Source organism: Choloepus didactylus, chromosome 2, assembly GCF_015220235.1.
Source record: "Choloepus didactylus isolate mChoDid1 chromosome 2, mChoDid1.pri, whole genome shotgun sequence".
In the NCBI taxonomy this organism is placed as follows: Eukaryota; Metazoa; Chordata; class Mammalia; order Pilosa; family Megalonychidae; genus Choloepus; species Choloepus didactylus.
Window position 1 is genome coordinate 111,314,577 of NC_051308.1, and position 27,731 is coordinate 111,342,307.

General features: G+C 35.6%; 1 protein-coding gene across 1 annotated transcript in view; it reads left to right on the forward strand.

Annotated features, from left to right (window-relative positions):
• Positions 1 to 4,950: 4,950 nt before the first annotated feature.
• The window catches only part of NUP210L (nucleoporin 210 like), a 198,872-nt gene continuing 176,091 nt past the window's right edge, over positions 4,951 to 27,731 (forward strand). The window contains exons 1-8 of the mRNA XM_037825901.1: positions 4,951 to 5,021; positions 5,901 to 5,994; positions 6,554 to 6,704; positions 7,773 to 7,905; positions 8,815 to 8,973; positions 11,152 to 11,220; positions 15,586 to 15,692; positions 16,340 to 16,480. Of these exons, the coding sequence (XP_037681829.1) occupies positions 4,997 to 5,021; positions 5,901 to 5,994; positions 6,554 to 6,704; positions 7,773 to 7,905; positions 8,815 to 8,973; positions 11,152 to 11,220; positions 15,586 to 15,692; positions 16,340 to 16,480 (879 nt within the window). The 5' untranslated portion in view covers positions 4,951 to 4,996. The remainder of the gene's footprint in view (positions 5,022 to 5,900; positions 5,995 to 6,553; positions 6,705 to 7,772; positions 7,906 to 8,814; positions 8,974 to 11,151; positions 11,221 to 15,585; positions 15,693 to 16,339; positions 16,481 to 27,731) is intronic.

Here is a 27,731-nt window from a genome sequence, read left to right on the forward strand (position 1 = left end):
AACACTTCCTTAATGGTAGATTCTACCAGAGTATCACATGAGATTTCAGCTTTTGGTTCTTGGCAATAGACCTTGTATTAGTTTCCTAGGATTGTTATAACAAATTCTACCACAAACTGAGTGGATAAAAACAAGAGAAATTTACTCTGTCACAGTTGAGGAGGACAGAAGTTCAAAATCAAGATGTTGACAGTGTTGGGTGCCCTCTGGGGCTCTGAGGGACCATCTGTTCTATGCCTCTCATTTGCCTTCTGGTGGTTGCAGGTTATCTTTGGCGTTCTTTAGCTTGTAGCTGCATCGCTCCAGTATCTGCCTCCGCCTTCATATGGCATTCTTCCCTATGTGTCTGTCTGTCTGTGTGTCCTTGCCTCTTCTTATAAGGACACCAGTCATATTGGCTAATCCTAATCATTTTTAACTTGGCTAATTACGTCTGCAAAGATCTTATTTCCAAATAAGGTCACATTCTGAGGTTTGGGGTGAATGTGACTGTGATGGGGAGGGGTACTAGTCAACCCACTACCAAGTATGTCTTGATCTTCAATTCTTTTAACTTAAGGTTCTGTTCTTCAGTTAAATATTAGTTGTGTAGAAGATTAATTTTTTAAACATTTATTTTGAAATAATTTTATATTTACAGAAAAGATACACAGGTTGTACAGAGTTCCCATATCCCCTTTACCGAGTTTCCCCTAATGTTAATATCTTATATAATTATGGTACAGTTATCAAAACTAATAGATTGACATTGGTACAATGTTAATGGTTCAGTGTGGATTTTATTTGGATTTTGTCAGTTTTTCCACTAATGCTCTTTTTCTGCTCTAGGATTCAATCCAGGATGGCCCATTGCTAAATTAAGTTGTGTTGCCTCCTTAGTATCTTCAGTCCCCTCAGATCTGTGACAGTTTCTCAATCTTTCATTTTCTTTTATGGCTTTGACACAAGTATTTTGTAGAATGTCCCTTAATTTGGTTTTGTCTGATGTTTTCTCAGTATTAGACTAGTGTTATGGATTTGCGGGAAGAAAATCACGGAAATGAAGAGTGCTTCTCATTGCATCCATCAGGAGGTACATGATATCAACACGATTTATCACTAATGATGTTAACCTTCATCGCTTGGTTACGGGGTTGTCTGTCAGGTTTCTCCACTGTTATGGGTTGAATTGTGTGCCCCAAAAAGACATATTGAAGTCGTAATCCCCAGTACTGGTGAATGTGTCCTTATTTGGAAATAGAATTATACTGGATTATGGTATTTGGACACAGACACAGAGAGAGATGGCCATGTGACGATGGAGGCAGAGGTTGAGTTATGCCATAACCCAAGGAATGCCAAAGATTGCTGGCAAGCCCTTGTCAAAAGCCAGGAGAGAGACATGGAATACATTCTTCTCTACAGATTTCAGAGGGACCCTGGCCCTTCTATACCTTGATTTTGGTCTTCTAGCCTCCAAATTTGTGAGAAAATAAGTTTCTGTTGTTTTAAGCCACACAATTTGTAGTACTTTCTTACAGTAGCCATAGGAAACTAATACAGTTTTCATTTTTCCCTTTCCATATGCTGTTTGTCAGAAGTGTGTTGCTAAGTCCAGTCCAATATTCATGTTGGAAGGCAGAGGAGAATTAACTCCTCTTGGAGGGAGCATGTCAAGGAATTTGTGGACATATACTAAAAGCACCAGAGTAATTAATATATATTTGGGGGGAGAAGCTTTGAGGTTATGCAGATACCCTGCTTCTCCTTAAAGTTTCACCTACTAATTTTGGTATTTATCAGCGATTCTTTCCTGTGGCAGTTATTACTGTGGTGTTCTAATGGTGATTTTCTATTTGTCTCATTCCTTCTACATTTATTAACTGGCATACTTCTATAAAAAAGATTTGTCCCTTCTCCCTCAATCATTTATTTCTTCAATCATGATTTATATCAGTATGGACTCATTGATATTTATTTTATTCTTTGGATAATAATCCAATACTGTCATAATGTATTCTGTTGCTGCAGTTTTTCCATCTTTGGACATTGGGAGTTCTTTCAGTTTGCCTCCTGTGGCCTTTGGACTTGCCCCATCTTCTTTTTTGAAAACCTTTTATTTTGAAATAATTTCAGACTTACAGGCAAGTTGCAAAAATAATACCAAAATAATACAGAGAACTTCAATATACCCCCTACCCAGATGCCCAGATATCCAACTTTTAACATTTTGCCATATTTGTTTTATCTTTCTAATCTAATCTAGCTATTTTCTAGACGTTTGAGAGTAGGTTGCATACATCATTCTCCTTGGACACTTAATACTTCATGTGTATTTCCTAAGAACATGGATATATATTTATGTAACTATATTATGAACAGTTACCAAGTTCAAGAAATTTAGCATTAATATAAAGCATATAGTCTATATTCCAGTTTTTCCAGTTGTCCCAATGATGTCCTTTTTGGTATTTTCTCTTCCATTATTAGATCCAGTTCAGGATCATGTACTGGATTTAATTGTCATTGTCTCTTTAGTCTGTATTTAAAAAAAATATTGTGATAACGTATATATATATATATATATATATATATATATACAACTGAAAATTTTCCATCTCAGCCATTCCCAAGCATACAATTTAGTAGCAGTAATCTTTTCACAATATTGTGCTACCATCAGCACCATCCATTACCAGAACTTTTCTACCACCCCAACCAGAGACCCTGCGCCAATTATGTTAATTCTCCATTGCCCCTCACCCCCACCCTCATAAATTGTACCCGATTTTATCTCTCTATGGATTTGCATATTCTAGTTATTTCATATAAGCGGAATCATGCAATGTATTTCTTTTTATATCTGGCTTATTTAACTCAACATGATATCTTCAGGGTTCATGCATGTTGTAGCATGTATCAGAACTTCATTCCTTTTTATGGCTGAGTAATATTTCATTGTATGTGTACACCACATTTTATTTATCCATTCATCTATTTATGGACACTTGGGTTGTTTCTACCTTTTTTTCTATAGTGCTGCTGTGAACACTGGTCTGCAAATGTCTGTTCAGTTCCCTGCTTTCAATTCTTTTAGGTACCCAGAAGTGAGATTTCTGGGTCACATGTTAGTTCTATGTTTTAACTTTTTGAGGAATTGCCAAACTTATTTTCCACAGTGGCTATACCATTTTATATTCCTATCAACAATATATGAGGATTCCTATTCCTCTGCATCCTCTCTAACACTTGTTATTTGTTGTTAATAGCCATTCTAGTTGGTGTCTAGTAGTATCTCATTCTGATTTATTACATTGATTTTATCATGTTTAACCACCCTTGCATTCCTTGGATTTGGCTTGTTTAAAACTTCTGTAGAGAAATGGAACCCTGACATATCTCACTCTGTCATTTTGATCGTGTCACTCCATCTTTTTTTAAAGTTTAATTAAAATTTTTTTGTTACTTATTTTCTGGCACTACAAGATGTACCATCTTGTATTTTCCCTACTCCAGCCCCTATACGTAGCCATTTCTTTAAGGAAATGGCTTGGTTCCTTTTATTGGAGAATGATTTTTAGAATCCAAGATCTGAGTATTCATGTGCTCATTACTAGATGGAGCGAGGAAGTATATGCATCTATACTGACCCATGTATACACGCTATCTATATTCATTTCCTCATCCTGCATCACAGGTATCATGCTACCTTCCCCCCTTGCTTATTTATAGTTTTCTCTCTGACAGTGAGAACCCCGACTCTAATTATCTGCAATATATTTACTGATTTGTTCAGTCCTAGTGTATATATAGTTTCAATTTTAATGTTTCTTGTGAAAAGAAGAATAGCTTTTCTTGAAGTAAGCATATTTTGATGCACCTAAACCTTTGTTGAGGGGCATTTACCTGTATAATCTGAATAGTATTCTCCCTTATTTAAAAAATCCCATAAACTAGATCCATGACTAGGGATAGAGTTTTCTCCTGATGTGTACTAGTAACTTGGGGTATTATAGCAGTAGTTACTTTGCTTTTTGTTCCTTGTGAATGAAGCTAAAACTAACGTGTAGATAACAGCAGCATGTAAGGCATCTTTGTAGACAGTTCTCTGATATGTGCTAAATGTGGTAGGAGAGAGTATTGCTAAAAGATACCAGTACAAAACAATTTTTATTTCATTCTCATTTCATTGTGTACTGTTTTAATTAGAATTTCTGAACTTCATTATGAGTGTATTGATTGTAACTCTGGTCTAACACAGTGGTTTCCCAGGCTTTTTAATTTCGTGTCCAGAAAACAAACAAAAAATATATATAAGGAGAGAACTTGATTGGTGGAAGTCACATATTGTTGCTACCTTTTTACTTTCCTAAATAAAATTTTAAAAATTTACTAACACTATCAATTAATAAAAGAAAAATATTTTACTACTAAGAATGTAGGACGTAATGTAAGAATAACATGTAGTCCTTTAAAGTGAATACATTAATTTTTTCTTTAAACTTTTAATTTAGAAATAATTTCAAACTAACAGCATAGTTATAAAAATAATACAAACCCTGTACAGAAAACTCCAACATCTCCTTCCAGATACCCAGATACACCAATTTTAACATTTTGTCACACTGAATATATTTAATTTTATTACTCACTATTTATTATTTTTCTTATTTTTCCTTGGACAAATGAAAACATCATCACTGATCAATGTTTGGCAACCACTGGTCTACTGTCTCTTATTATAAACAGAGGATCTTGTATTTTCATTATGTTGTTTTCTTTCACAGGTAAAAGCTGCTGTTACAAGCATTCCTTTTTTATAACCTTTAGAATAAGCTTCTGAGTATTTGAGATGTTTAATAGATTCATGACCTGTTCAATTAAGTTCTCAGTTTTTGGGTTCATTGTAGTGACTGACCATGAACTACGCTGTGATGTTAAGGTTGATGTGATAGACACCATTGAAATTGTATCTCGAACCCGGGAACTCTATGTAGATGACTCACCCCTGGAACTGATGGTGAGGGCATTGGATGCTGAAGGTAAAGAATTTAGAGAATTCAGCAAAATTATCTAAAGTAATATTCCTTTTCTGTTTAGCACTTGAGACAAGAACTTGAGACATGAAAGTAGATTGGAAATAATATTTCTTTTCTCGTATGGAGCTCACGTAGATGATGAATTAATGATTTTGCACATAATTAACATATGAATTGCGTACTTTCATAACATTTTTCCTGCTTTTAATCATTGGTAACCAAACTCTGCTGTGAGCTTCTGCTAGTGGTCCCTAGATCAACAATTCCGAACATTTGGAATTTATTTCTACCTCTGTTTTGATCATTCCCCTTTCTATAGGCCTGGAGAGTTAAATGTAAACCCGTGAAAAAGTTTTAATATTTCTTGAGGCTAATTTTATATTACTTTGAATATACTACTGTTGCCATATGGTACAAAAATATTTGAATTTATTGCCTTTTTCTTTATAAACTAGTGAGGAGAGTTTTTTTTTAACCTGGATAAGTAAACACATCAGAAATATTTAGGAATCTAGTTTATATTAAAAATTTGCTTCAAAGGGATCAGGATTTAGATTACCTGTCACCCATAAGGTAGACTGTAAGGTGGCCTTCATGTAGAAAGGAACAGAAAGAGTATGGCATAATTTTTATCAACCAGAAGTTAATCAGCTTGAGTCCTTTTTACTATCAGAAAGCATGTATAGGAATAGCATTTATATTCTATTGTGTAGTAATCTCCTTGGAGAATGTGTTTTAATTCATTTATGATACTGCTTTTATTTGTTAATGAAAGAGGCCTAAGAATTATCTTTTTAGATTGGTTTCTTTTTCTTGTTAAAGACACCTGAATATTTTTTTAATATATAATTCTGTCTTGTCTGCTTTTGGCTTGCTCTACAGGAAATACTTTTAGTAGTTTGGCAGGGATGGTGTTTGAGTGGAACATTGCCCAGGATAACGAGTTAGCAAGAGAAGAACTGTCGAGCAAAATTAGGTAACCTTGAAACCAAATAAAAACCATATGACTTTGAGGGAGACATCTGTTATTGGGTAGCACTCTGAACAGCATCCATTTGTTTGGGCTTGGATAATCCTGCTGTTTGGACTTTTTTGAAACAGATAAATTCACCAGGAGAAATGTCTGTGATAGAATGACACATGGTATAGATGTAGGTACCTGTTTGATGGCTTAACTTGAGCCACTGTGGAGGAGTGCATGAGGTCAGGACCATACAGTTATTTGAGTCAGATGTATCTACTGTTTTGTAGCTGTTGAGCATGCTACACATCTTGAAACAGAGTGGCATAATACGAAATTTTGTATTTAGTGCCAAGAAATAGCTCTCAGGAAATCCAAGTTTTAGTCCCACAAAAACAGTTTTAGCCAGAGGCACCTTAAATACTTTTCCTACTGCCCTGTGGAAAACAAAAATTTTAAAACTTTTTACATTTTATAGACATTGAAGAGACCATGTTTAAAGTCTCTTAGGGCCTTTTGAAAGAAGACAAATTGTTTGATTCTGTTAGAGGCAAATTATATTTTATCTCTTTAGGATTCTCAAATACTCTGAAGCAGAATATTCTCCCCCAGTGTATATAGCTGAGATGGAAAAAGAAGAAAAACAAGGAGATATGATTTTGGTGTCTGGGATTAGAACTGGCGCTGCTGTTGTAAAAGTTCGAATTTATGAACCATTCTATAAGGTAAGAAGCTTGTGCTATAAACTTTCATCTAATATAATCTTGCCTTGGAAAATATAGTTTTTTATATATATAATAGAAGCCCTCTAACCTGATATGATTTGGGCCAATAACTGGTCATTTAATTGAAAAAGTCATTTTAACTGGTTAAACATAAAAAAAAAACCTATTTCATTAAACATGTTATTACCTGATTAGAATTACAGATACAACTGGCATTTTTTCTTAAAATATATAATTTTTATTCACAAATCCTTTGACATAGGCCCATGGCCTTTCTTTGACCATGAGTTCATAGATTAGAAATGTACATATCGTTTACTGCATAAACTACACAGTTTCTGGTTTCACTTTCTTTTATAGTCAAGTGAAAACTTTGATATGTGTGAAGCAATCTGTGGTCAGAATTCTGTTTTTTTAAGGATTTTTCCCCCAATCATTTACATTACTTACCTATGCCTAATTTGATAAAACTAAAAGCTTACCTTTGGCTTCTTTTCAAAACTTTCACGTTTTTTAGAAACAATTGCTCTCTTTTTTTTGCATCTACAGTTTATTGTTTGAATGTAATTATCATTAGAAGTACAACCGTCATAAATAGATTTAGGGAAAACAAATGTCTTTTGGTAAGTATTTAATTCAAATGGTGGGAACAGAAGTGTGTGGACCTCCTAGAGCAGTCTTCTAACTTCATGTTGAATGAGCCTTCACAAGAATCAATATGTTCAGCAGGGAATGGAGAGTAACTTAATCTGGCAAATCAGTTAATGGTAGTTTAATACAATTTCTGTGGCAATCAGTCAAGTTTTACCTCCTCTTGTTTCAGCATATTTGCCTTTGTATTTATGTACCTCTTCTTTAGAAAAAGACTTTTGTTTTTTATTTAGACTGAGTGACTTAGAAAGTTAATATAGCATTAAGATTCATGACAGCTTTTCAAGGGTATCTTAAAGCATTAAAAAATCTTTATAAAATATTTAAAATAAACTTAAAAGAAGCAAGCTTTTGAAAGGAAGATGAACTTGAGGATTCTGCCCATGGAAACTTTGTTTTTTTCCCTTTCACTTTTAGAAAGTGGCAGCTGCATTGATACGTCTGCTTGTTTTGGAGAATATATTTCTAATACCATCTCATGATATCTATCTCTTAGTAGGAGCATACATTAAATACCAAGTTGCAAAAATGGTTCAGGGAAGAATGACAGGTATGATGATTTATCTTTACCCAGGGCTCACATTTCCCAATCCTTTCTCCTGACAACAAGAAGAGAAGCAACTATACATTATGTATGCAAATAATACTTATTTATGTTTTTAGGTTTTATGATAAAGTATTCCTTAGTTTCTGTACTTGAGCTAATGCTCGACAGTGCCCATAGGCATGTGAATTCTCTATTGAAACAACTAAAAATTTAACAGATTTTGTGGGACAAGTGAAGACACTGCTTACCAAAATGGACTTGAAGATCCAGTAAAAATCTTTGCAAAAGTTGTTTCTTGATAAATTCAGTCCATTAACTGTAAACTTAATACTCTATCGATCCAAAAATCCCCTTGACTTTATAAAAGTGTGCATTGGCTCTATTTACAATAGTCCTTTCCTTACTCGTGACGATCCCTCCTGCTACATTTAGTTCACCAGTTTTTAAAGAATATAAGCCTATACCAAAAATAAACTCATATAGATGGCTTACCTGTAGAAACTCATCATAGTGGGAAAGAAATGAGAACCAGTCATACTTTTATTTTAGGCTTGCTTCCTGATTTTCCTCTTAAAATCCAACAACACATTTCCTTGCTGGGAACAACAATTATATTATGTCATTAGCACACATTTGTCTAATTGCCCTGCTTATTGAATTGCAAATAGACATCAAGTAGCATTTCCTTTGTTTTCCCAACTTAAATTCTAGCTACCTTTGGTTTAATTTAGCTTAGTAAATTGTCAGTTTAATATGTTGTATTTATTTGTACCATTTCTGAATTTCTGAATGTTTCTTAAAGAAAATAAAATCATTGGACTAAGTTTAAAGAAAAAAAATCCAACAACACACCAGCATTCACTGTTGGAATGGCTCCTGTCTTTACATTTATGTATCTTTCCTGCCTTACAGAGGTGAACTTTCCACTGGAGCATTATACATTGGAATTGCAAGACCATAAAGTTGCATATAATGAGTCTCATTCTGGGAAAGTGGCTTTACTGGATGAGAAAACAGCCACAGTGACTGCAGTCCAACTGGGCCAAACTAATCTTGTTTTTGTCCATAAAAGTATCCTTTTGTTAAAGTGTTAGCTGCTAATTTATGCTTCCCTGAGCATGTTAGACATGATCCTTGGTAAAATAATTTATTAAGAGTGATTATAATAGCACTGCACTCATTTTCTATAGGTTTTCTTTTTTAATGAATAACTATAAATTATTGTCATAATTTCTAACAAGGGATAGATAGGAAAAAGGACAATAGTTAGAACTTGGGATCTGTTGACTTTGCTGCTTATTTGCAACCTTAATCAAATTGTAATTAGGAGACTGGAAAAAAATGGAGTTTGGAGAAACATGAATTTTATTTGATTTGTTCTTTACTGTTCACATATGAATACTTGGGAAAAGATGTATTGTCTGCAGTAGAATCTCAATATTTGTCGAATTGAGTGTAATTTTCTTAAAAGCACTAAACCTGTCTGAAGGATTGAACAGAGAGAGACATAGAGCTCCGTTATAGTCAACGAAAACAAAACAGAATGAAGATTTAAATTCTCAGAAAATTGAAACAGGATTTGGACTCCATGTCTTAATGTTTTATTTGGAAATATTACCTATTTTTGAATATTTGAATCTGAAAGAAATTAATTAAATTCACCTAGTGTCTGTTGTATTCTTACCTATATGCTTAACATTGTTCTAAGTTCTGAGGATACAGACTGCTATTTTATCCAAAGTAGTCAGGGAAGTCCTCCCTGATAAGGTGATAATGGAGCAACAAGCCATGCAGATATCTGGGTGAAAGAGCTCCAGGAAGAGAAAATAGAAATTGCAAAAGTTCTGAGGCAGGAACATATTTGGCATGTTTAAGACACTGAACCTGAAGTACAGTGAATCAGGGGAAGATAGTTGGAGAGGCAGGAGGGTGAGGGGAGTAGATCATCTAAGGGCCCAGTAGGCTTGCTCTGAGTAAGAATCCATCAAGCTTTAAAGGCATTTCTTCTAGAATAGTTTCAGTTAGTTTTTTATATTATTTGTCCAAAACATATTAAGGAGGATCAGTTGATCTAAAGTTGTTTGTTCTTTAGGCATTTTAGGGTGCCTAGGGCATTTATTTGTTAACAAAAACGATAGTTCCTCCAAAATAAAGTAATTAAGTCATTCAATATTTATTGAGCCCCAATTGTGTCAAGAACTTCCCTGAATTCCCCAGGCAGACTTAGATGATCTTTCTTTTTTTTTCGTACTCTTAGTTCATAATGTTATTTCTTCCAGAATAGAAATATTAAAATAACATTATATTTGTCTATTTCTGTCTTTCTTCAGGACATGGATGGTGTATCAATCAAGGTTTGCAATAGAAACGGAACCAATGAGTAAATGTGTGAGATTTATTTAAGGAACTGGCTCACGCAATTGCAGAGGTTGACAAGTCTGAAATTTGTAGGGCAAGCTGGTAGGCTAGCAGGCTGGAAACTAAGGAGTTGATACTGTAGGCTTGAGGCATAATTTCTTCTTCTCTGGGGACCTTGGTTTTTGCTCTTCAGGCCTTCATCTGGTTGGATGAGTCCCACTCACATTTTGAAGATGATCTCCTTAAAGTCAGTTAAATAAATCACATTTACAAAATACCTTCATTGTGATATCTAGACTATGTTTGACCAAACAACTAGGCCTCTAGCCTAGCCAAGATGATACATAAAATTAACCTCACAAATGGTGACTATCCATAATTTGTCCCAGCACTATGGGACTGTTCATGGAGATAGGGAATGTAAGAGAAGGGGCAGATTTAAGGAAAAAGATAATGAGCTTAGTTCTTCGCATGTTTACTTCAAGAACCTGTGGGAAAGACAACAAAACATTTTAATTATCTATCTGGAGGAAAAAGATTCAGGATGAAGGTAGATATTTGAAAGTTACTTTTTACAATTATGTAGGTGATAGTTGAAACTGCTGCTGTAGACAGAATCACCGCTGGAACATTATATATTGGAATTGCAAGACCATAGAGTTGCATGTTATGGGTTTCTTTCTGAAAAAGTGGCTTCACTGGAGGAGAAAATAGCCACAGCGACTGCAGTCCAACTGGGCAAACAAACATTTAAGTTTTTGTTTTCCAAAGGATAATAAAAGAATTTTTTGTTGTTGTTGTTGTTGGTGGGTTTGTTATTTTTCTCTTTGGTAGCTCACCTGTCTTTTCACCCAGCTCTAGCTCACATGATTTCCTTAAGCAGAAATTAAGATGTCCATATGCGATCTGTGTCTGGACTCCCAAATTGCACCATATATGTTGTAGAGCCTGGATTTCTAGGTATTTTTAGATACTGATTTTCAGAACCTAAATAGTTTAAACTATTTCACTAAAATGAGTGCATTAAAAGCTAGAGTGATTCTTAACATTCATTTTGAGATTTAGCTAATTCAGATTCACTCTTACTTTGACATGTTTTCTCATATTGTTGATTCTGGCTGAATGCTATCTGTAAGAGTGAATCTCTTGAAACAGATTGTGAAAAATTTTGGAGACCCATGTAATACAATGTTTAGGTTAGGAAAGAGACTATAAAGAAAAAGAAAAGAATCCTGATGTCCTTTAAGTCATGTGAAAATGGTCTGGCTGCAGCAGTCCTTGGTTAACATTGTGGCTCGTCCTTTGTATAAAAATATAAGTGAAAACATTTCATTATAACTGAGATAAACTAAATGAAACTAGAAATTATAATCGCAATGTTTTTGCATTTTTTTATTAAAGTAGTGGTAGAATGACAGAAAAATTATGCATAAAATACAGAGTTTCCACATGCCACCGTATTATTAACATCTTGCATTAGTGTGGTACATTTGTTACAATTGATGAAAGAACATTTTTATAATTGTGCTATTAACTATAGTTCATGGTTTACTTTAGGGTTCACTATTTATATTGTACAGTTCTATGTATTTTTTAAAAAATTTTTATTCCAGTAACATATACAACCCAAACTTTCCCCTTTTAAGCTTATTCAAATGTATTATTCAGTGCTGTTAATTAACATTTACAATGTTGTGCTACCATCACCATCATCCATTACCAAAACTTTTCCAGCATCCCAAATAGAAACTATGTACAACTTAGGCATTAACTCCCCAGCACCTACCAACACCCCAGTCCCTGGTAACTGATATTCTAGTTTCTGGCTCCCTGAATTTTCTTATTCTAATTATTTCATATCAGTGAGATATTACAATATTTGTCCTTTTGTGTCTGCCTTATTTCACTTAATAAAATCTTCAAGGTTCATCCATGTTGTCACAAGTATCCGAACCTCATCCCTTTTTACAGCTGAATAGTATTTCGTTGTGTGTATTTACCACATTTTGTTGATCCATTCATTGGTTGATGGACAACTTGGGTTGCTTCCATCTTTTGGTGTTTGTGAACAATGTCACTGTGAACATCATTGTGCAAGTATCTGTTCAAGTCCCTGCTTTCAATTCTTTGGGTATATTCCTAGAAGTGGGATTGCCAGGTCATATGGTTATTCTATATTTAAATTTCTGAGGAAGCACCAAACTGTCTTCCACAGCAGTTGCACCATTTTAGATCTCCACTAACAATAATTGAGTGTTCCTATTTCTCCACATCCTCTCCAACATTTGTAATGTTTTGTTTTTTTTTAAATAGCCATTCTAATGGGTATGATATAGTATCTCAATGTGTTGTCTTTGATTTCTTTTAGCAATGTTTGTAGTTTTTTGTGTACACAGGTCCTTTACATCCTTGGTTAGATTTATTCTTAGATATTTGATTCTTTTAGTTGCTATTGTAGATGGAATTTTTTCTTGATTTCTTCTTCATGTTGTTCATTACTAGTGTATATAAGCACTACTGGTATTTGGGTATTGTTCTTGTACCCTGCCACTTTACTGAATTCATTTATTAGCTCTAGAAGGTTTGTTGAGGATTTTTCTGTATCAGATCATGTCATCTGCAAATAAGGAAAGATTTGCTTCTTCCTTTCTAATTTGGATGCCTTTTATTTCTTTTCCTTGCCTAATTTCTCTGGCTAAAATTTCCAGTACAATGTTGAATAACGTGACAGAGGCATCCTTGTCTTGTTCCTGATCTTAGAGGGAAAACTTTCAGCCTTTCACCATTAAGTAGGATGTTAGCTGTGGGTTTTTCATGTATTCCCTTTATTATACAGAGGAAATTTCATTCTTTTCTTAGTTTTCTAAGTGCTTTTATCTTACAAGGGTGCTGTATTTTGTCTTATGCCTTTTCTGCATCAGTTGAAATTGGCATTTTTTTCCATCATTCTATAAATGTGGTGTATTACATTAATTGATTTTCTTATGTTAAACTACCATTGCATACCTGGGATAAATCCCACATGATTGTGGTGTATAATTATCTTAATGTTCTGTTGGATTCAGTTTGCTAGTATTTTGTTTGAGGATTTTTGCATCTATGTTCAGAAGAGATACTGATCTGTAATTTTCTTTTCATGTATCTTTATCTGGTTTTGGTATGAGGGTGATGTTGGCCTCATAGAATGACTTAGGGAGTGTTGCTTCTTCAATTTTTTGGAAGAGTTTGAGCAGGATTGGTGTTAATTATTCTTGGAATGTTTGGTAAAATTCCTATCAAGCTATCTGGTCCTGGACTTTTCTTTGTTGGAAGGTTTTGTATGTGTCTGTATGTGTTTAAATGCAGTTTTATTGAGATTTATTCACAAACCATACAAACCATCTGAAGTATACAATCACTGGCTCACAGTATCATCACATAATTGTGCATAACAACCCCATGATCAATTTTAGAACATTTTCAGTACTCCAGAAAAGAAAAAAAATGAAAAAGAAAGCACAAATCCTTTTTGGGACGTTTTGGATGACTGATTCAATATCTTGTGATTGGTTTGTTGAGGTCTTCTATTTCTTCTTGAGTCAGTGTAGGTAGTTTGTGGGTTTGTAGGAATTTGCCCATTTCATCTAGATTATGCAATTTGTTAGCATGCAGTTGTTCATAGTATCCTCATACAGTCCTTTTGATTTCTGTGGGGTCAATAGTAATGTCCTTCTTTTCATTTCTGATTTTAGTTATTTGTGTCCTCTCTCTTGTTTCTTTGTTAGTCTAGCTAAATATTTGTCAGTTTTATTATTGATCTTTTCAAAAAACTGTCTTCAGTTTTGTTGACGTTATTGTTTTTGTTCTCTATTTCATTTATCTCCACTCTAATTTTATTTCCTTCCTTTTGCTTACTCTGGGTTTAGTTTGCTCTTCTTTTTCTAGATCCTCCAGTTTTGAGGTTAGGCCTCTGATTTGAGATTTTTTTTTTTTTTTTTCATTTTAATGTAAACACTTAAAACTATAAATTTCTACTTCAGCACTGCTGTTGCTGCATCCTTAAATTTTGATATGGTATGTTTTCATTTTCATTCATCTCAAGATATTTCCTAATTTCCCTTGTGATTTCTTCTTTGATTCAATGATTGTTTAAGAATATGTTATTTAACTTCCACTATTTGTGATTTTTCCATTTCTCCTTGTTTTATTGATTTCTAACTTCATTCCATTGTAGTCAGAGAAGACACATTTTACGATTTCAATATTTTTTGATTTATTGTTGACTTGTTTTGTGACCTAACATATTGTCTATCCTGGAAAATGATGCATGTGCATTCGAGAAGAATGTGTATTCTGTGTTGTTGGAGGAAGTGTTCAATATAGGTCTGTTAAGTCTAGTTGGTTTAGAGTATCATTCAAGTCTTCTATTTACTTATTGATCCTCTGTCTAGTTGTTCTATCCATTATTTTTTTAAATTGTATCCATTATTAGAAGTGTTGTATTAAAATGTCCTACTCTGAATGTAGGGCTGTCTATTTCTCCTTTCAAATCTGTCAATATTTGCTTCATATATTTTGGGGCTCTAATGTTAGGTGCTTGTATATTTATAATTATGTCTTCTTATTGAATTGACCCCTTTATCAGTGTATAATGACCTTCTTTGTCCCTCATAACAGTTTTTGACTTAAAATCTGTTTTATTTGATATTAGTATAGCTGTCCTTACTCACTTTTAGTTACTACCTGCATGACATATTTTATTCCATCCTTTCACTTGCATCCTACTTATGTCTTTGAATTTAAGATGAATCTCATATATACAGCATTTAGTTGGGTCATGCTTTTTTATCAATTCTGCCAATATCTGTTTTTTGACTGGACGTTTTAATCCAATTATATTTAAAGTAACTACTGATAGTGCAGGACTTTCTTCTGCCATTTTTCTATTTGGTCTTTGTAAGTCTTATACCTTTTTTGACCTTCAATTCTTCTGTTAATGCCTACATTTATATGTATTTGATTTTTTTATATTGTGCAATATTGAGTCCCTTCTCGTTTCTTTCTGGATGTATTTTTCATATATTTTCTTTTTGGTTATCATGGGATTAAAGTTTAACATCCTAAATATATAACAATCATTTTATTTGATATCAATTTAATTTCAATAGCATACACATATTCTGTATTACTGTACAATATGGGAGAAGGAACTGAAAGAATCTGCTGTGGAAACCATTTCCAGATACACATGAATGTTGCTCTGAATAGCTTATTAAGTTGTGGTTTTTAATTCATTTTTAAAAAGTTAGCCTCTAATAATATTTATCTTTCTTGATTTGTGTATAGGTTTCACCGTCCAACCTGGAGACAGGTGGAGTCTAGAGGTGGGACAGGTGTATGTCATTACGGTCGAAGTGTTCGATAAAAGCAGCACGAAGGTTTATATTTCAGATGTGAGTCTCTTTTTAGTATTATTCTAGCTGCTTGTACAGATAACTCTTTGAGTGGGTTATCTTTGTATTAGAAAGCCTTCTTTCTTCTTTTACAACTAGATTTTGCTTTTGGCAATGTAAGTTACTCCTTTTATTATTATTATTAAATAGTTCTGTCCTTGATGAATGCTAAACCAAAAGTAAAGAATGTAATTCAGTTAGAATTATAGAAAAGGGTTGAAGAGAGCACTAGTGGGAACACTCTGGAGGGGAGACCATCCCCATTCTACCAACATTTTTGTAGTTGGGGAGTTGTAGCGCATGCATCTGATGTTAAGTGAGGTACATACCCTCTAGATTCCATTTTTTTTTTTTCCTCTTAGAACTGTGAAGTTATGGAATGGCACAAATTACACTGAAATTTATGTAAACTTTGACTCTATTCCTGATTGCTTGCCATTAATTGATCTTTCTAAACCTAGTACCATTGCATCTTGGCAAATTAGAATTTTCATGAGGGAGAGCAAAGATTTTGTTTTTATTTCTTTATCCCCTGAATGCATTGCCACAATTTTTTTTTTTATTACTTTGAATTACTTTGGAATTAAGGTGACTTTTGGGAAAGAAAAAACATCTCTTCAGGTTTGTTGCTGTTGGGCTGATTTCAGAATCTCAGGATTATGCATCAGTTTCCAAAGGAATACTTTGAAGAGCAGCTAACCACTATTAATGGATCTTACCATGTAGTAAAAGCCCTGAAAGATGGTGTTGCAGTGGTAAATGCATCCCTGACTTCCATCATTTACCAGGTAGGAATTAAAAGGACGCTTCTTCATCGTGTTGAGTGAAATAAGGCAGATACAAAAGGACAAATATTGTATGATATCACTGATATGAAATAATTAGAAGAAAATTCAAAGAGTTGGAAACTAGAATATAGGTTACTAGGGGCCGGGGGTCGGGGGGAGTTAATGCTTAAATTGTACATAGTTGCTATTTAGGGTAGTGGAAAAGTTTTGGTAATGGTGGTGATGGTAGCACAACATTGTGAATGTAATTAACAGCATTGAATTATGTATTTGAATGTGGTTAAAAGCGGAAATTTTAGGTTGTATATACGGGACTAGAATAAAAATTTTTTAAAAATCCATAGGACTGTACAACACAATGAACCCGAAAGTAAACTGTGAACTATAGTTAATAGCACAGTTATAAAAATGTTCTTTCATCAACTGTAACAAATGTACTACATTAATGTAATATGTTAATAATAGGGTGCTATATGGAAACTCTGTATTTTATGCATGATTTTTCTGCAAACCTACATCTTATCTAAAAAAAAAAAAAGATACTCTTTGTATCTTAAGAACACTGAAAAGCTTAGCTGGCTTTTTCCTATGCAAGCAGATATCTGGCATATACTGCCTTTAAGTTTCACAAAATTTTTTTAAAAGCTGATAAACAGGACACTCAGATTACATCTCTCCAAATTCTATTCTAATTTTTGTGATTATATTAAATGTATCTGCATTTAATATAATGGTGGTCATTGTATACATTTCATTTGAGGTTCCTTAAAAAATTATTTACTATGCATACTTCCATGTGTCGTCAAGTCCACATGGAGTACCTTTTATTCTAAATATCCAAAGGGTTAATATGCCAATTTATTTAGCTGTGCTCCCTGTATTGAACATCTGCATTGTTTCCAATGTTTTACTGTTGTAAATGGCAAAACTGAGTGTCTTTATACAAGTTTTTTACTTTTGACTAATTTCCCTGTGGAAGAATACCAGAAATGGAGATACTGGGTAAAGAGATAAAGAATGAATCTGTTTCTAATGCCACCAGAATATAAAGGTATCCTGATTTTTAAAAGCCTGCCAAACCTGTTTCCATCTGCCAAACCTGCTTTTTCACCAGTAGTTCTTTCACCCAGTTGTTTAAGATAGAATCCTAAATGTCACCTTTGACTGCCGTCTCCTTCATGTTCTACATTCAATACATTTTTAAAAATTTTTTAAACTAAAAAAAAAAAACTTTCAAATCTTAAAAGACAATTACAAAAGTAATACAAACCCCATATGGAGAATGCCAACATATCCCTATACACCAGGTAACCAGAGCTACCGATTTTAACATTTTGCTACATTTGCTGTACATTCTCTCTCTCTAACCATCCCTTTATGTGTCCATTGATCTGGGTGTCTATCAATCCATTTTCTGAACACTTGAGTGTAGGTCATATACATTATGCTCCTTGAACACTCCATGAGCTGCCTTCCACACACAGGACAAGTCTTGGGATGGCAAGGCCCTCAGGCCACCAGCAGATAGATTGGGCCAGACATTCATGCTTCCAATATGTACACAAGGGTTATTCAACTCCAGAACTGATACCAGGTATCTCCACACTAAGAACATGGGCTGCCTCCATGCCCAGCGGGTGAGGGGTGAGGGAGGGCCCAGTCAGGGCTACATGAGGTCCTACTGCTTTTAAGTAGCCTTTTTCTTGATTTAGCACCCTGCCCTGTTACTGCAGTCCTTTGTTTTCTGGAGTTCTGAGAAAAATGTTTCTGCCAATTCTTACTGGTTCTTCAAACCTTCAGAGGAGGGACAAGCCCTGCAGCATCTCACTCCACCATTTTGATTGGAACAGGGCCTACATTCAATACATTTTTAAGTGCCATGTCAATTCTGCTTCTAAATGTGTTTTAAAGCCATTCATTTCTTACCATTTATTTCTTACGGCTATCTTTCACTTTGACTTTAACAGTAGTTTCCTAACTAGTATCCCTATTTCCGATCTTTCCCCTAGCTAGAATAATATTCTAGAAACTCCAATTGATTTTTTTTAATAATTTTATTGTGGAAAAATATATAAAATGTAAAATCTGCCATTTGACCATTTTTAAGTATACAATTTCTGTGGCATTAATTACATTCACAATGTGTGCAACCGCTGTCTGTTTCCAAAACGTTTTCATAATCCCAAACAGAAACTCTGAACCCACTAAGCAATAACTTCCCAATTTTCCCCTTCCCTCAGCAGCTGGAAATCTCTAATCTACTTTTAGTTTCTGGAAATTTGACTGTTCTAGATATTACATATAAGTGGAATCATACAATATTTATCCTTTTGTTTCTGGCTTATTTCATTTAGCATAATGTTTTCAAGGTTTATTTATGTTAAGGCTAAATAGTATTACATTGTATGTATATACCATATTTTGTTTATCCATTCATCTGTGGATAGATAGTTGGGTTATTTTCATCTCTTAGCTATTTTGAATGTTTCTACGAACATTGGTGTACAATGTTTGAGTCCCTCTTTTCAATTCTTTTGGTTATATATAGGAGTGGAATTGCTGTACCATATCGTAATTCTATACTTAACTTTCTGAGGAACTGCAAGTTGTTTTCCACGGTGGCTGCATTATTTTACATTCCCACCAACAATGCACGGAGGTTTTAATTTCTTCATATCCTTTCCAACACTTTGTTTTTTTATTTTGTTTTTGTATTAGCCATACTAGTGGGTATGAAGTAGTATCTCATTGCATTTCCCTGATAGCTAATGACATTGAGCATCTCTTCATGTAAATACATTTGCCAGTAAATATCTATTTAAGATGTTTTCCCATTGTTTAATTGGGTTGTTTGTCTTTTTGTTTTTGAATTGCTGGAGGTCTTTATATATTCTGGATACTAAATGCTTACCATAAGCATGGTTTCCAAATATTTTCTCCCATTCTGTAGGTTGTCTTTTTACTTTCTTGAAAAGTCCTTTGATGTACAAAAAGTCCCATTTATCTATTTTTTTCCTTTGTTGCTCATGCTTTTGGTGTAAAGCCTGATAATCCATTGTCTAACACAAGGTCCTGAAGATGCTTCCCTAGGTTTTCTTCTAAGAATTTTATACTTTGATTCATTTTGAGTTAATTTTTGCATATGGTGTTAGGTAGGGGTCCACCTTAATTCTTTTTTTTTCTTTTCTTTTTTTTAAATTTTATTTTGAAATAAATTCAAAGTTATAGGAACAGTTGCAAAAACAATACAAACCCCATACACAGAACTCCAGCATACCCTGACCCCCCTCCCCTGATACCCCGATCCACCAACTTTAACATCCTGTCGCGCCATTTCTTTCCCTCCCTCCCTCCCTCCCTATCATCCATCATCTATTGCTCTGTCTTCTGAACATATGAAAGCAAACTGCACACATCCTTGAACAAACAATGTAATTCACATATACAATTCTCATGAGCAAGAACATTCTTTTATGCAATCCCATTAAGCACAGCTAAGAAGTTCAAGAAATTCAACATTGATACAAAGTTTACATTCTGTATTTCCTTTTTTTTCCTTAGGTCCCAACTCTGTCCCCTTGAGCCTCCTGTCCTCCATCCTCAGATCCCATCCAGGATCATCCTTGGCATTTAATTGTTATCTATTTCAACTGTCTTTTTTTTTTTTTTTTTTCAGTTGTGGAAACATATATACAGCCTAAATCTTCCCATTCCACCCCCTCCCTAGCATTCCATTAGTGGGATTAATTACATTTAGAATGTTGTAATGCTACCACCTTCCCACCGTCCATTACTAGAAATTTCCCTTCACCTCAAGCAGCAACCCTACACTCATTTCTTAACTCCCCATTGCTCCTTCCCCCACTTCTCGTAACCCCTACTCTACTTTTCATCTCTAAGGTCATATTCTCTGATAATTTCTTTGTGTTTACTGTGGGGCTTAAATTTAACCTCTTAAATCCATAACAGTCTTGGTTTTCTTTGATACCAACTTAACTTCAATAGGGCACATAAACTATGTTCCTATACTCCTCCATTCCCCCACCTTTATGTAGTTCTTGTCAAAAATTACATATTTTACATTGAGTCCAAAACCACTGATTTGTCATTAGAGTTTATGTATTTTATATCCTGTAGGAAGTAAATAATGCAGTTACAAATCAACAGTTATTGACTTCTATTTGTATTCCATTGTGGTCAGAGAATGTGCTTTGAATATGTTCAATTGTTTTTTTTTTATTAATTTATTGAGGCTTGTTTTATGTCCCAGCGTATGATCTATCCTGGAGAAAGATCCATGATCACTAGAGAAAAATGTGTGTCCTGGTGATTTGGGATGTAAGGTTCTGTAGATGTCTGTTAAAATTCTCTGTCTCTCTCTCTCCTTCCTTTGTTCCTCTGTCGGTAGGGCTCCTTTTAGTATCTGAAGTAGGGCAGGTCTTTTATTGGCAAAATCTCTCAGCATTTGTTTGTCTGTGAAGAATTTAAGCTCTCCCTCAAATATGAAGGAGAGTTTTGCTGGATAAAGTATTCTTGGTTGGAAATTTTTCTCTCTCAGAATTTTAAATATGTTGTGCCACTGCCTTCTCACCTCAATGGTGGCCGCTGAGTAGTCACTACTTGGTCTTATGTTGTTTCCTTTGTATGTGGTGAATTGCTTTTCTCTTGCTGCTTTCAGAACTTGCTCCTTCTCTTCAGTATTTGACAGTCTGATCAGAATATGTCTTGGAGTGGGTTTATTTGTATTTATTTTATTTGGAGTTCACTGGGCATTTATGATTTGTGTATTTATGGTGTTTAGAAGATTTGGGAAGTTTTCCCCAACAATTTCTTTGAATACTCTTTCTAGACCTTTACCCTTCTCATCCCCTTCTGGAACACCCATGAGTCTTAAATTTGGACGTTTTATTTTATCTATCATATCCCTGAGATCCTTTTCGATTTTTTTCTCCATTCTTTCTTTTGTTCTTTCATTTTCTGTTCTGTGGTCTTCTAGGACGCTGAGTCGTTGTTCAGCTTCCTCTAATCTCGTATTGTGAGTATCCAGAGGCTTTTTAATTTGGTCAACAGTTTCTTTTATTTCCATAAGATCTTCTATTTTTTTATGTACTCTTGCAATTTCTTCTTTATGCTCTTCTAGGGTCTTCTTTATGTCCTTTATATCCTGTGCCATGTTGTTCTTCATGTCCTTTATATCCTATGCCATGCTCTCCTTCTTTGATTGTAGTTCTCTGATTAATTGTGCCAAGTACTGTGTCTCTTCTGATCTTTTGATTTGGGTGTTCGGGATTGGGTTCTCCATATCATCTAGTTTTAGCAAATGCTTTAAGATTTTCTGTTGTTTTTGGCCTCTTGGAATTTGCTTTGCTTGATAGGGTTCTTTCAAGTTATAAAAAATACCGGTCTAATTTTTCAGATCTACAGCTTGGTGGCATACACTTTCTCTAACTAACCAGCAGATGGCGTTCGCGAGTCACCTATTCCCCTCAAGTCAGTTCTCAACTTTGTCTTTGTGGTGTGTGGGGGTCTGATTCTTGTGGGGTCCAATTGGTGCACCCAGTTTGGGTGTGTTGTTGGTGCTGTCTGCCCTGAATGTGGGCCTTGTGTCTGGGTGGTTAGGGAGGCAGGGCAGCTTTAATAATCAAACCTCCCAGGTGTTCCCGGAGATTCAAGGCTGTTGCAAGAGTCTAAGCCTTCATTTCAGTTTTGCCCCATATTGTCTCTGCCGCTGACCCACAAGTCTCTGGCATTGACGTAGGGTCCCTGGGATTTCCGAGCAGGCCCCCCTTCTCAGCTGTGGTCTTCCAGGACCTCTGCTGAGAGAAGGCTGTGCTACGTCACAAGTGTGCACCTTCCCTCAAGGGTGCTCCCAGCCTGATGCAAAGATGGCTAAATGGGGCATCTTAACCACCCCCCCACCACCACTTTTCGCATAGCTCCACCTTTCCAGCTCTGGGGCAACTAGCCGTGTGTACACCCAAGGCCACTGTCCACGGCCGATATTGTGGCATGTGCACGGTGCCGTGGGATACACTCCCTTTCACACTGGGTTTCCTGGTGCAGCTCTGGGCTGTGGGTCTGGCTCCAGGCAGGAGTGTCTCCAGCCCGCCGGGGAGCCAGCTGCAAGCAATGCGGTTTCTTTCTCCTTTTGGCTCCCCTCTTCCCCTGGCCCTGAGGGAATCAGCAGCGGTCTATCCTGCACGCCAGACACCGAGAGGTTGGCACAGCCCGCTCCTGCCGTGCTTCACTGCATGGTTCTCACCGTTGTAACTGCAGCCGCTCCTGGGGTTTGTTTCTCTGTTTGTTTTTTAAAAGAACTAGTCCATCTCCAAACGCCAACCCCTGGTTTCCCCACACCACAGCACAGCCGCGGGACTTTCAGCTGGCTCACTCACTCGTTTCAGAACACAGACTCCTGGTTTCATCAAGTGCACGGTCCCTGTGGATTTAGCAGAACTTGTCCAGCTGGTGCATCACTGGGACTGGTGTTCTGGGTCACTTTCTGGTTTTCATCTAGTATTTTTCATGGAGGTGTTTTTTTGCTCTGTCTCACCTAGCCGCCATCTTAGGTTCTCTCCCACCTTAATTCTTTTGCATATGGATATCTGGTTCTCCCAGCATCATTTGCTGAAGAGGCTATTCATTCCCCCTGAATGGACCTGCACCCTTGTCAAACATCAGTTGGCCAAAGAAGTGGGGTTTATTTCTTGTCTCAATTCTATTTTGTTTACTGTAGCTTTGTGATAAGTTTTAAAATGAAGAAGTGCAAATTTTTTGCATGATTCTTCTGTACATCTACAACTTCACTAGTTAAAAAAAGTTAAAAAGAAATCAGGAAATGTGAGCCCTTCATTTTTGCTCTTCTTACTCAAGATGGTTTTGGCTATTTACAGCCACTTATCCTTCTATAAAAATTTGATGACTGGCTATTCCATTTTTGCAAAGTCTCTTGGAATTTTGTTTGGAATTACATTGAATCTATATATCACTTTGGGTAGAATTGACATCTTAACAATATTTAGTTTTCCAATCCATGAACACAGAATACTTTTCCATTTACTTAGGTCTTTAATTTCTTTCAGCAATGTTTTGTAGTTTTCTACGTACAAGTCCTTTACATCTTTGGTTAAATTTGTTCCTAAATAGTTTACTCTTTTAGTCACTATTGTAAATGGAAATTTTTCTTTATTTCCTTTTCAGATTGTTTGTGCTAGTATACAGAAACACCAGTGATTTTTATGTGTTGATCTTATACCTCGCCACTTTGCTGAACTTATTAGTTCTAGTAGCTTTGTTGTAGTTTTTTTTTTTTTTTTTTTTAGGATTTTCTATAAGTAGGATCATGTCATCTGCAAATAGGAAGTTTTATTTCTTCCTTTCTAATCTGGATGCCTTTTGTTTCTCTTTCTTGCCTAATTGCTCTCGCTAGAACTTCCAAAACAATGAATAGCAGTGGTGAAAGTGGGCGTCCTTATCCTGTTCCTATTCTTAGGGGAAAAGCTTTCAATCTTTCACCATTGGGTATGATGTTAGCTGTGGGTTTTCCACATATGCCCTTTATCATTTTGAGAAAATTCCCTTCTATTCCTAGTTTTCTGAGTGTTTTTTTTAATCAGGAAACAGTGTCGACTTTTGTCAAATGCCTTCTGTGTCAATGATCATGTGGCTTTTTTCCTTAATTCTATTAATGTGGTATATTACATTAATTAATTTTCTTATGTTGATCTGCCCTTGCATACCTGGGATAAATCCCACTTGATCATGATTCATAATTCTTTTTTTTTCTTCTTATTTTTTACTATTCAGTTTTATTGAGATATATTCATGTACCACACAATCATTAAAAGTATACAATCAGTTGTTCACAGTACCGTTATATAGTTGTGCATTCATCACCACAATTAATGTTTGAACATTTTCATTACTGCAAAAAAGAGAATAAGAATAAAAATTAAAGTGAAAAAGAACGCCCAAAACATCCCATCCTCCCATCCCTCCTTATTATTCATTTACTTTTTGTTCCCATTTTTCTACTCATTTGTCCATACACTGGATAAAGGGAATATGAGGCACAAGGTTTTTACAATTGTATGGTCACACAGTATAAGCTATATAGTTACACAATTGTCTTCAAGAATCAAGGCTACTGGGTTGCAGTTCAGCAGTTTCAGGTATTTCCTTTTAGCTATTCACGTTCACTAAAAACTAAAAAGGCATATCTGTATAATGCATAAGAAGAACCTCCAGAATGTCCTTTTAAACTCCATTTGGAATCTCTCAACCACTGAAACTTTATTTTGTTTCATTTCTCTTCCCCTTTTGACTAAGAAGGCTTTCTCAATCCCTTGATGTTACGTCCAGGTTCATCCCTGGGAGTCATGTCCCACGTTGCCAGGGAAATTTACACCCCCGGGAGTCATGTCCTATGTAGAGGGTGGGCAGTGAGTTTACCGGCAGAGTTGACTTAGAGAGAGATGGGCCACATCTGAGCAACAAAAGAGGTTCTCTGGGGAGACTTTAGGCACAATTATAAGTATGCTTAGCTTCTCCTTTACAGTTTCAGGCTTCATAAGGGCAAGCCACAAGATTGAGGTCTCAGCTTCTAAATTGGTAGTCCCCAATGCCTGTGAGAATATCAGTAATTCTCCAGGTGGGGAAGTTTAATACTTCCACATTTTCCCCCAGTCCCTCAAGTGGACTTTGTAAATACATTTTTATTCTCTGCCCAAATTATTCTAGGATTTATTGGGGCTTCACACTAACCTGTACAAACCAACCAGATCACACTCCCTATTCAAGTTCCATGTAATTATGGTATTTGAATAAACTGATCATACAAGTTAAATTTTATAGTGTGCTACAGAAAATATAGATTTTGCACCAAATAAACATCTCTTCCTTTGGTCTCGCACAGAAGGGGAAGTTTTAAAACACCATCAATATCGTCCTTTACCTTGTAGTCTGATTTATTTTACTCGTAACCAAGTCCATTTCATTCATATCTCTAAATGAAGTCTGATCTCTTTCTCAGCCTCTTTAACATTTGCTGTATGGAGTAATGCTGACATTCATAGCTGCTAAACTCTGGCTCTGAGTCCTAGGTGTCATGTCACACAAACATCCGAAGTTCCAGGGATCGACCAGGTTATACACAAAGAGCTCAGCATCTCAGAATCTAGAAATAACTGTTAGAATTCAGGAATAGATGTAACTGCTGTAAGAGCTTACAATCTAGGAACCTTTACCGTAAGACTCCCTAATAGTCTGTGCTCTCAGATTCAATTGTCAGAGTTTACACATTGTTATTCCATATTAGTGAGGCGTTTCATTTCTGATTTATTTCACTCAACATACTGTCCTCTAGGTCTGTTTACCTAGTTGCTTACCTGACAACTTCATTCTTTCTTGTAGCCACTCAATATTCCATTGTATGGAAATACAACAGTTTGCCATTCTGTTCATTAGTCGATGTACCCTTAGGCCACCTCCATCCATTGAGAATCATGAATACTGCCACCATAAACCCCACTGTGCAAATGTCCATTCGTGTCCCTGTTCTCAGTTCTTCCAAGTATATACCCAGTAACAGGGTTGCAGGACCATATGGCGACCCCATTCTTAGTTTCCTGTGGAATCACCACACTGCCCTCCATACAGGCTGCACCATTCTACTTCCCCACCAACAGTGATTAGGTACGTCCCTTCTCCACATTTTCTCCAGCACTTATATCTTTCTGTTTATATCATAAACAGCTTTATTCACACACCATATAATCCTTCCTAAGTAAACAATCAAAGGTTCCTGGTATAATCACATAGTTATGCATTCACCAACACAATGTATATGAGCACATTTCCATTTCTGATATTTCTTCTTTTTCTTCAGTTTGGCATTTGCAGGGTCTCTCCCCAGTCTATATCCTCCTCCAGAGTTTCAAACAATTGTCTTTTTTGTTGTTGAATTTCTGGAAAGAAGTTTTCAGTAGTTGTTTATGTTGCCATGTTGATAACATCGCCCCCACATAATTCTTTTAATGTGTTGTTGGATTTAGTTTGCTAGTACTTTGTTAAGATACCGTGATTGATATTTGAATGTTAAACTGATTTTGCATTCCCTGTGTAAGCCCAGTTTTGAATTATGCATTATCTTTTTTTTTTTAAATTCAGTTTTATTGAAATATATTCACATACCATACAATCATCCATGGTATACAATCAACTGTTCACAGTATGATCATATAGTTATGCAGTCATCGCCACAATCTATTTCTGAACATTTTCCTTACATCATAAAGAATCAGAATAAGAATAAAAAATAAAAGTAAAAAAAGAACTCCCAAACCATCCCCCCCATCCCACCCTATTTGTCATTTAGTTTTTGTCCCCATTTTTCTACTCATCCATCCATACACTAGATAAAGGGAGTGTGATCCACAAGGTTTTCACAATCACACTGTCACCCCCTGTAATCTACATTTTTATGCAATCATATTCAGGCATCCAGACTACTGGGTTGGAGTTTGGTAGTTTCAGGTATTTACTTCTAGCTATTCCAATACATTAAAACCTAAGAGGTGTTATCTATATAGTGTGTAAGAATGTCCACCAGAGTGACCTCTCGACTCTATTTGAAATCTCTCAGCCACTGAAACTATTTCATCACATTTTGCATTTCCCTTTTGGTCAAGAAGATATTCTCAATCCCACGATGCCAAGTCCAGATTCATCCCTGGGAGTCATATCCTGCATTGCCAGGGAGATTTACACCCCTAGGAGTCGGATCACACGTAGGGGGGAAGGCAATGAGTTCACCTGCCAAGGTGGCTCAGTTAGAGAGAGAGAGAGGGCCACATCTGAGCAACAGAGAGGCACTTGGGAGACTCTTAGGCACAGTTATATGCAAATTTAGTCTCTCCTTTGCAGTAACGAGCTTCATAAGTGAAAGTCCCACGGTAGAGGGCTTGGCACATCAAACTGCCAGTCCCAGTGTTTGTGACAACATCAACACCAGTCCAGGTGAGGAAATCCAACACTCTGCACCTTCCCCCAGTATGCATTATCTTTTAATATGTTGCTCAGTTCTGCTTACCAGTATTTTGTTCAGGAATTTTTGCCTTCCATAACAACTTATGTTGTCAACCATTTTTTTATGTACTTACTTTCAAATCATGTATCTTCCTTGGTAAAGTGGCTGTTCAAATCCTTTGGCCATTAAAAAGAAATTGGTTGCTTATATTTTTGTTATTGTCTG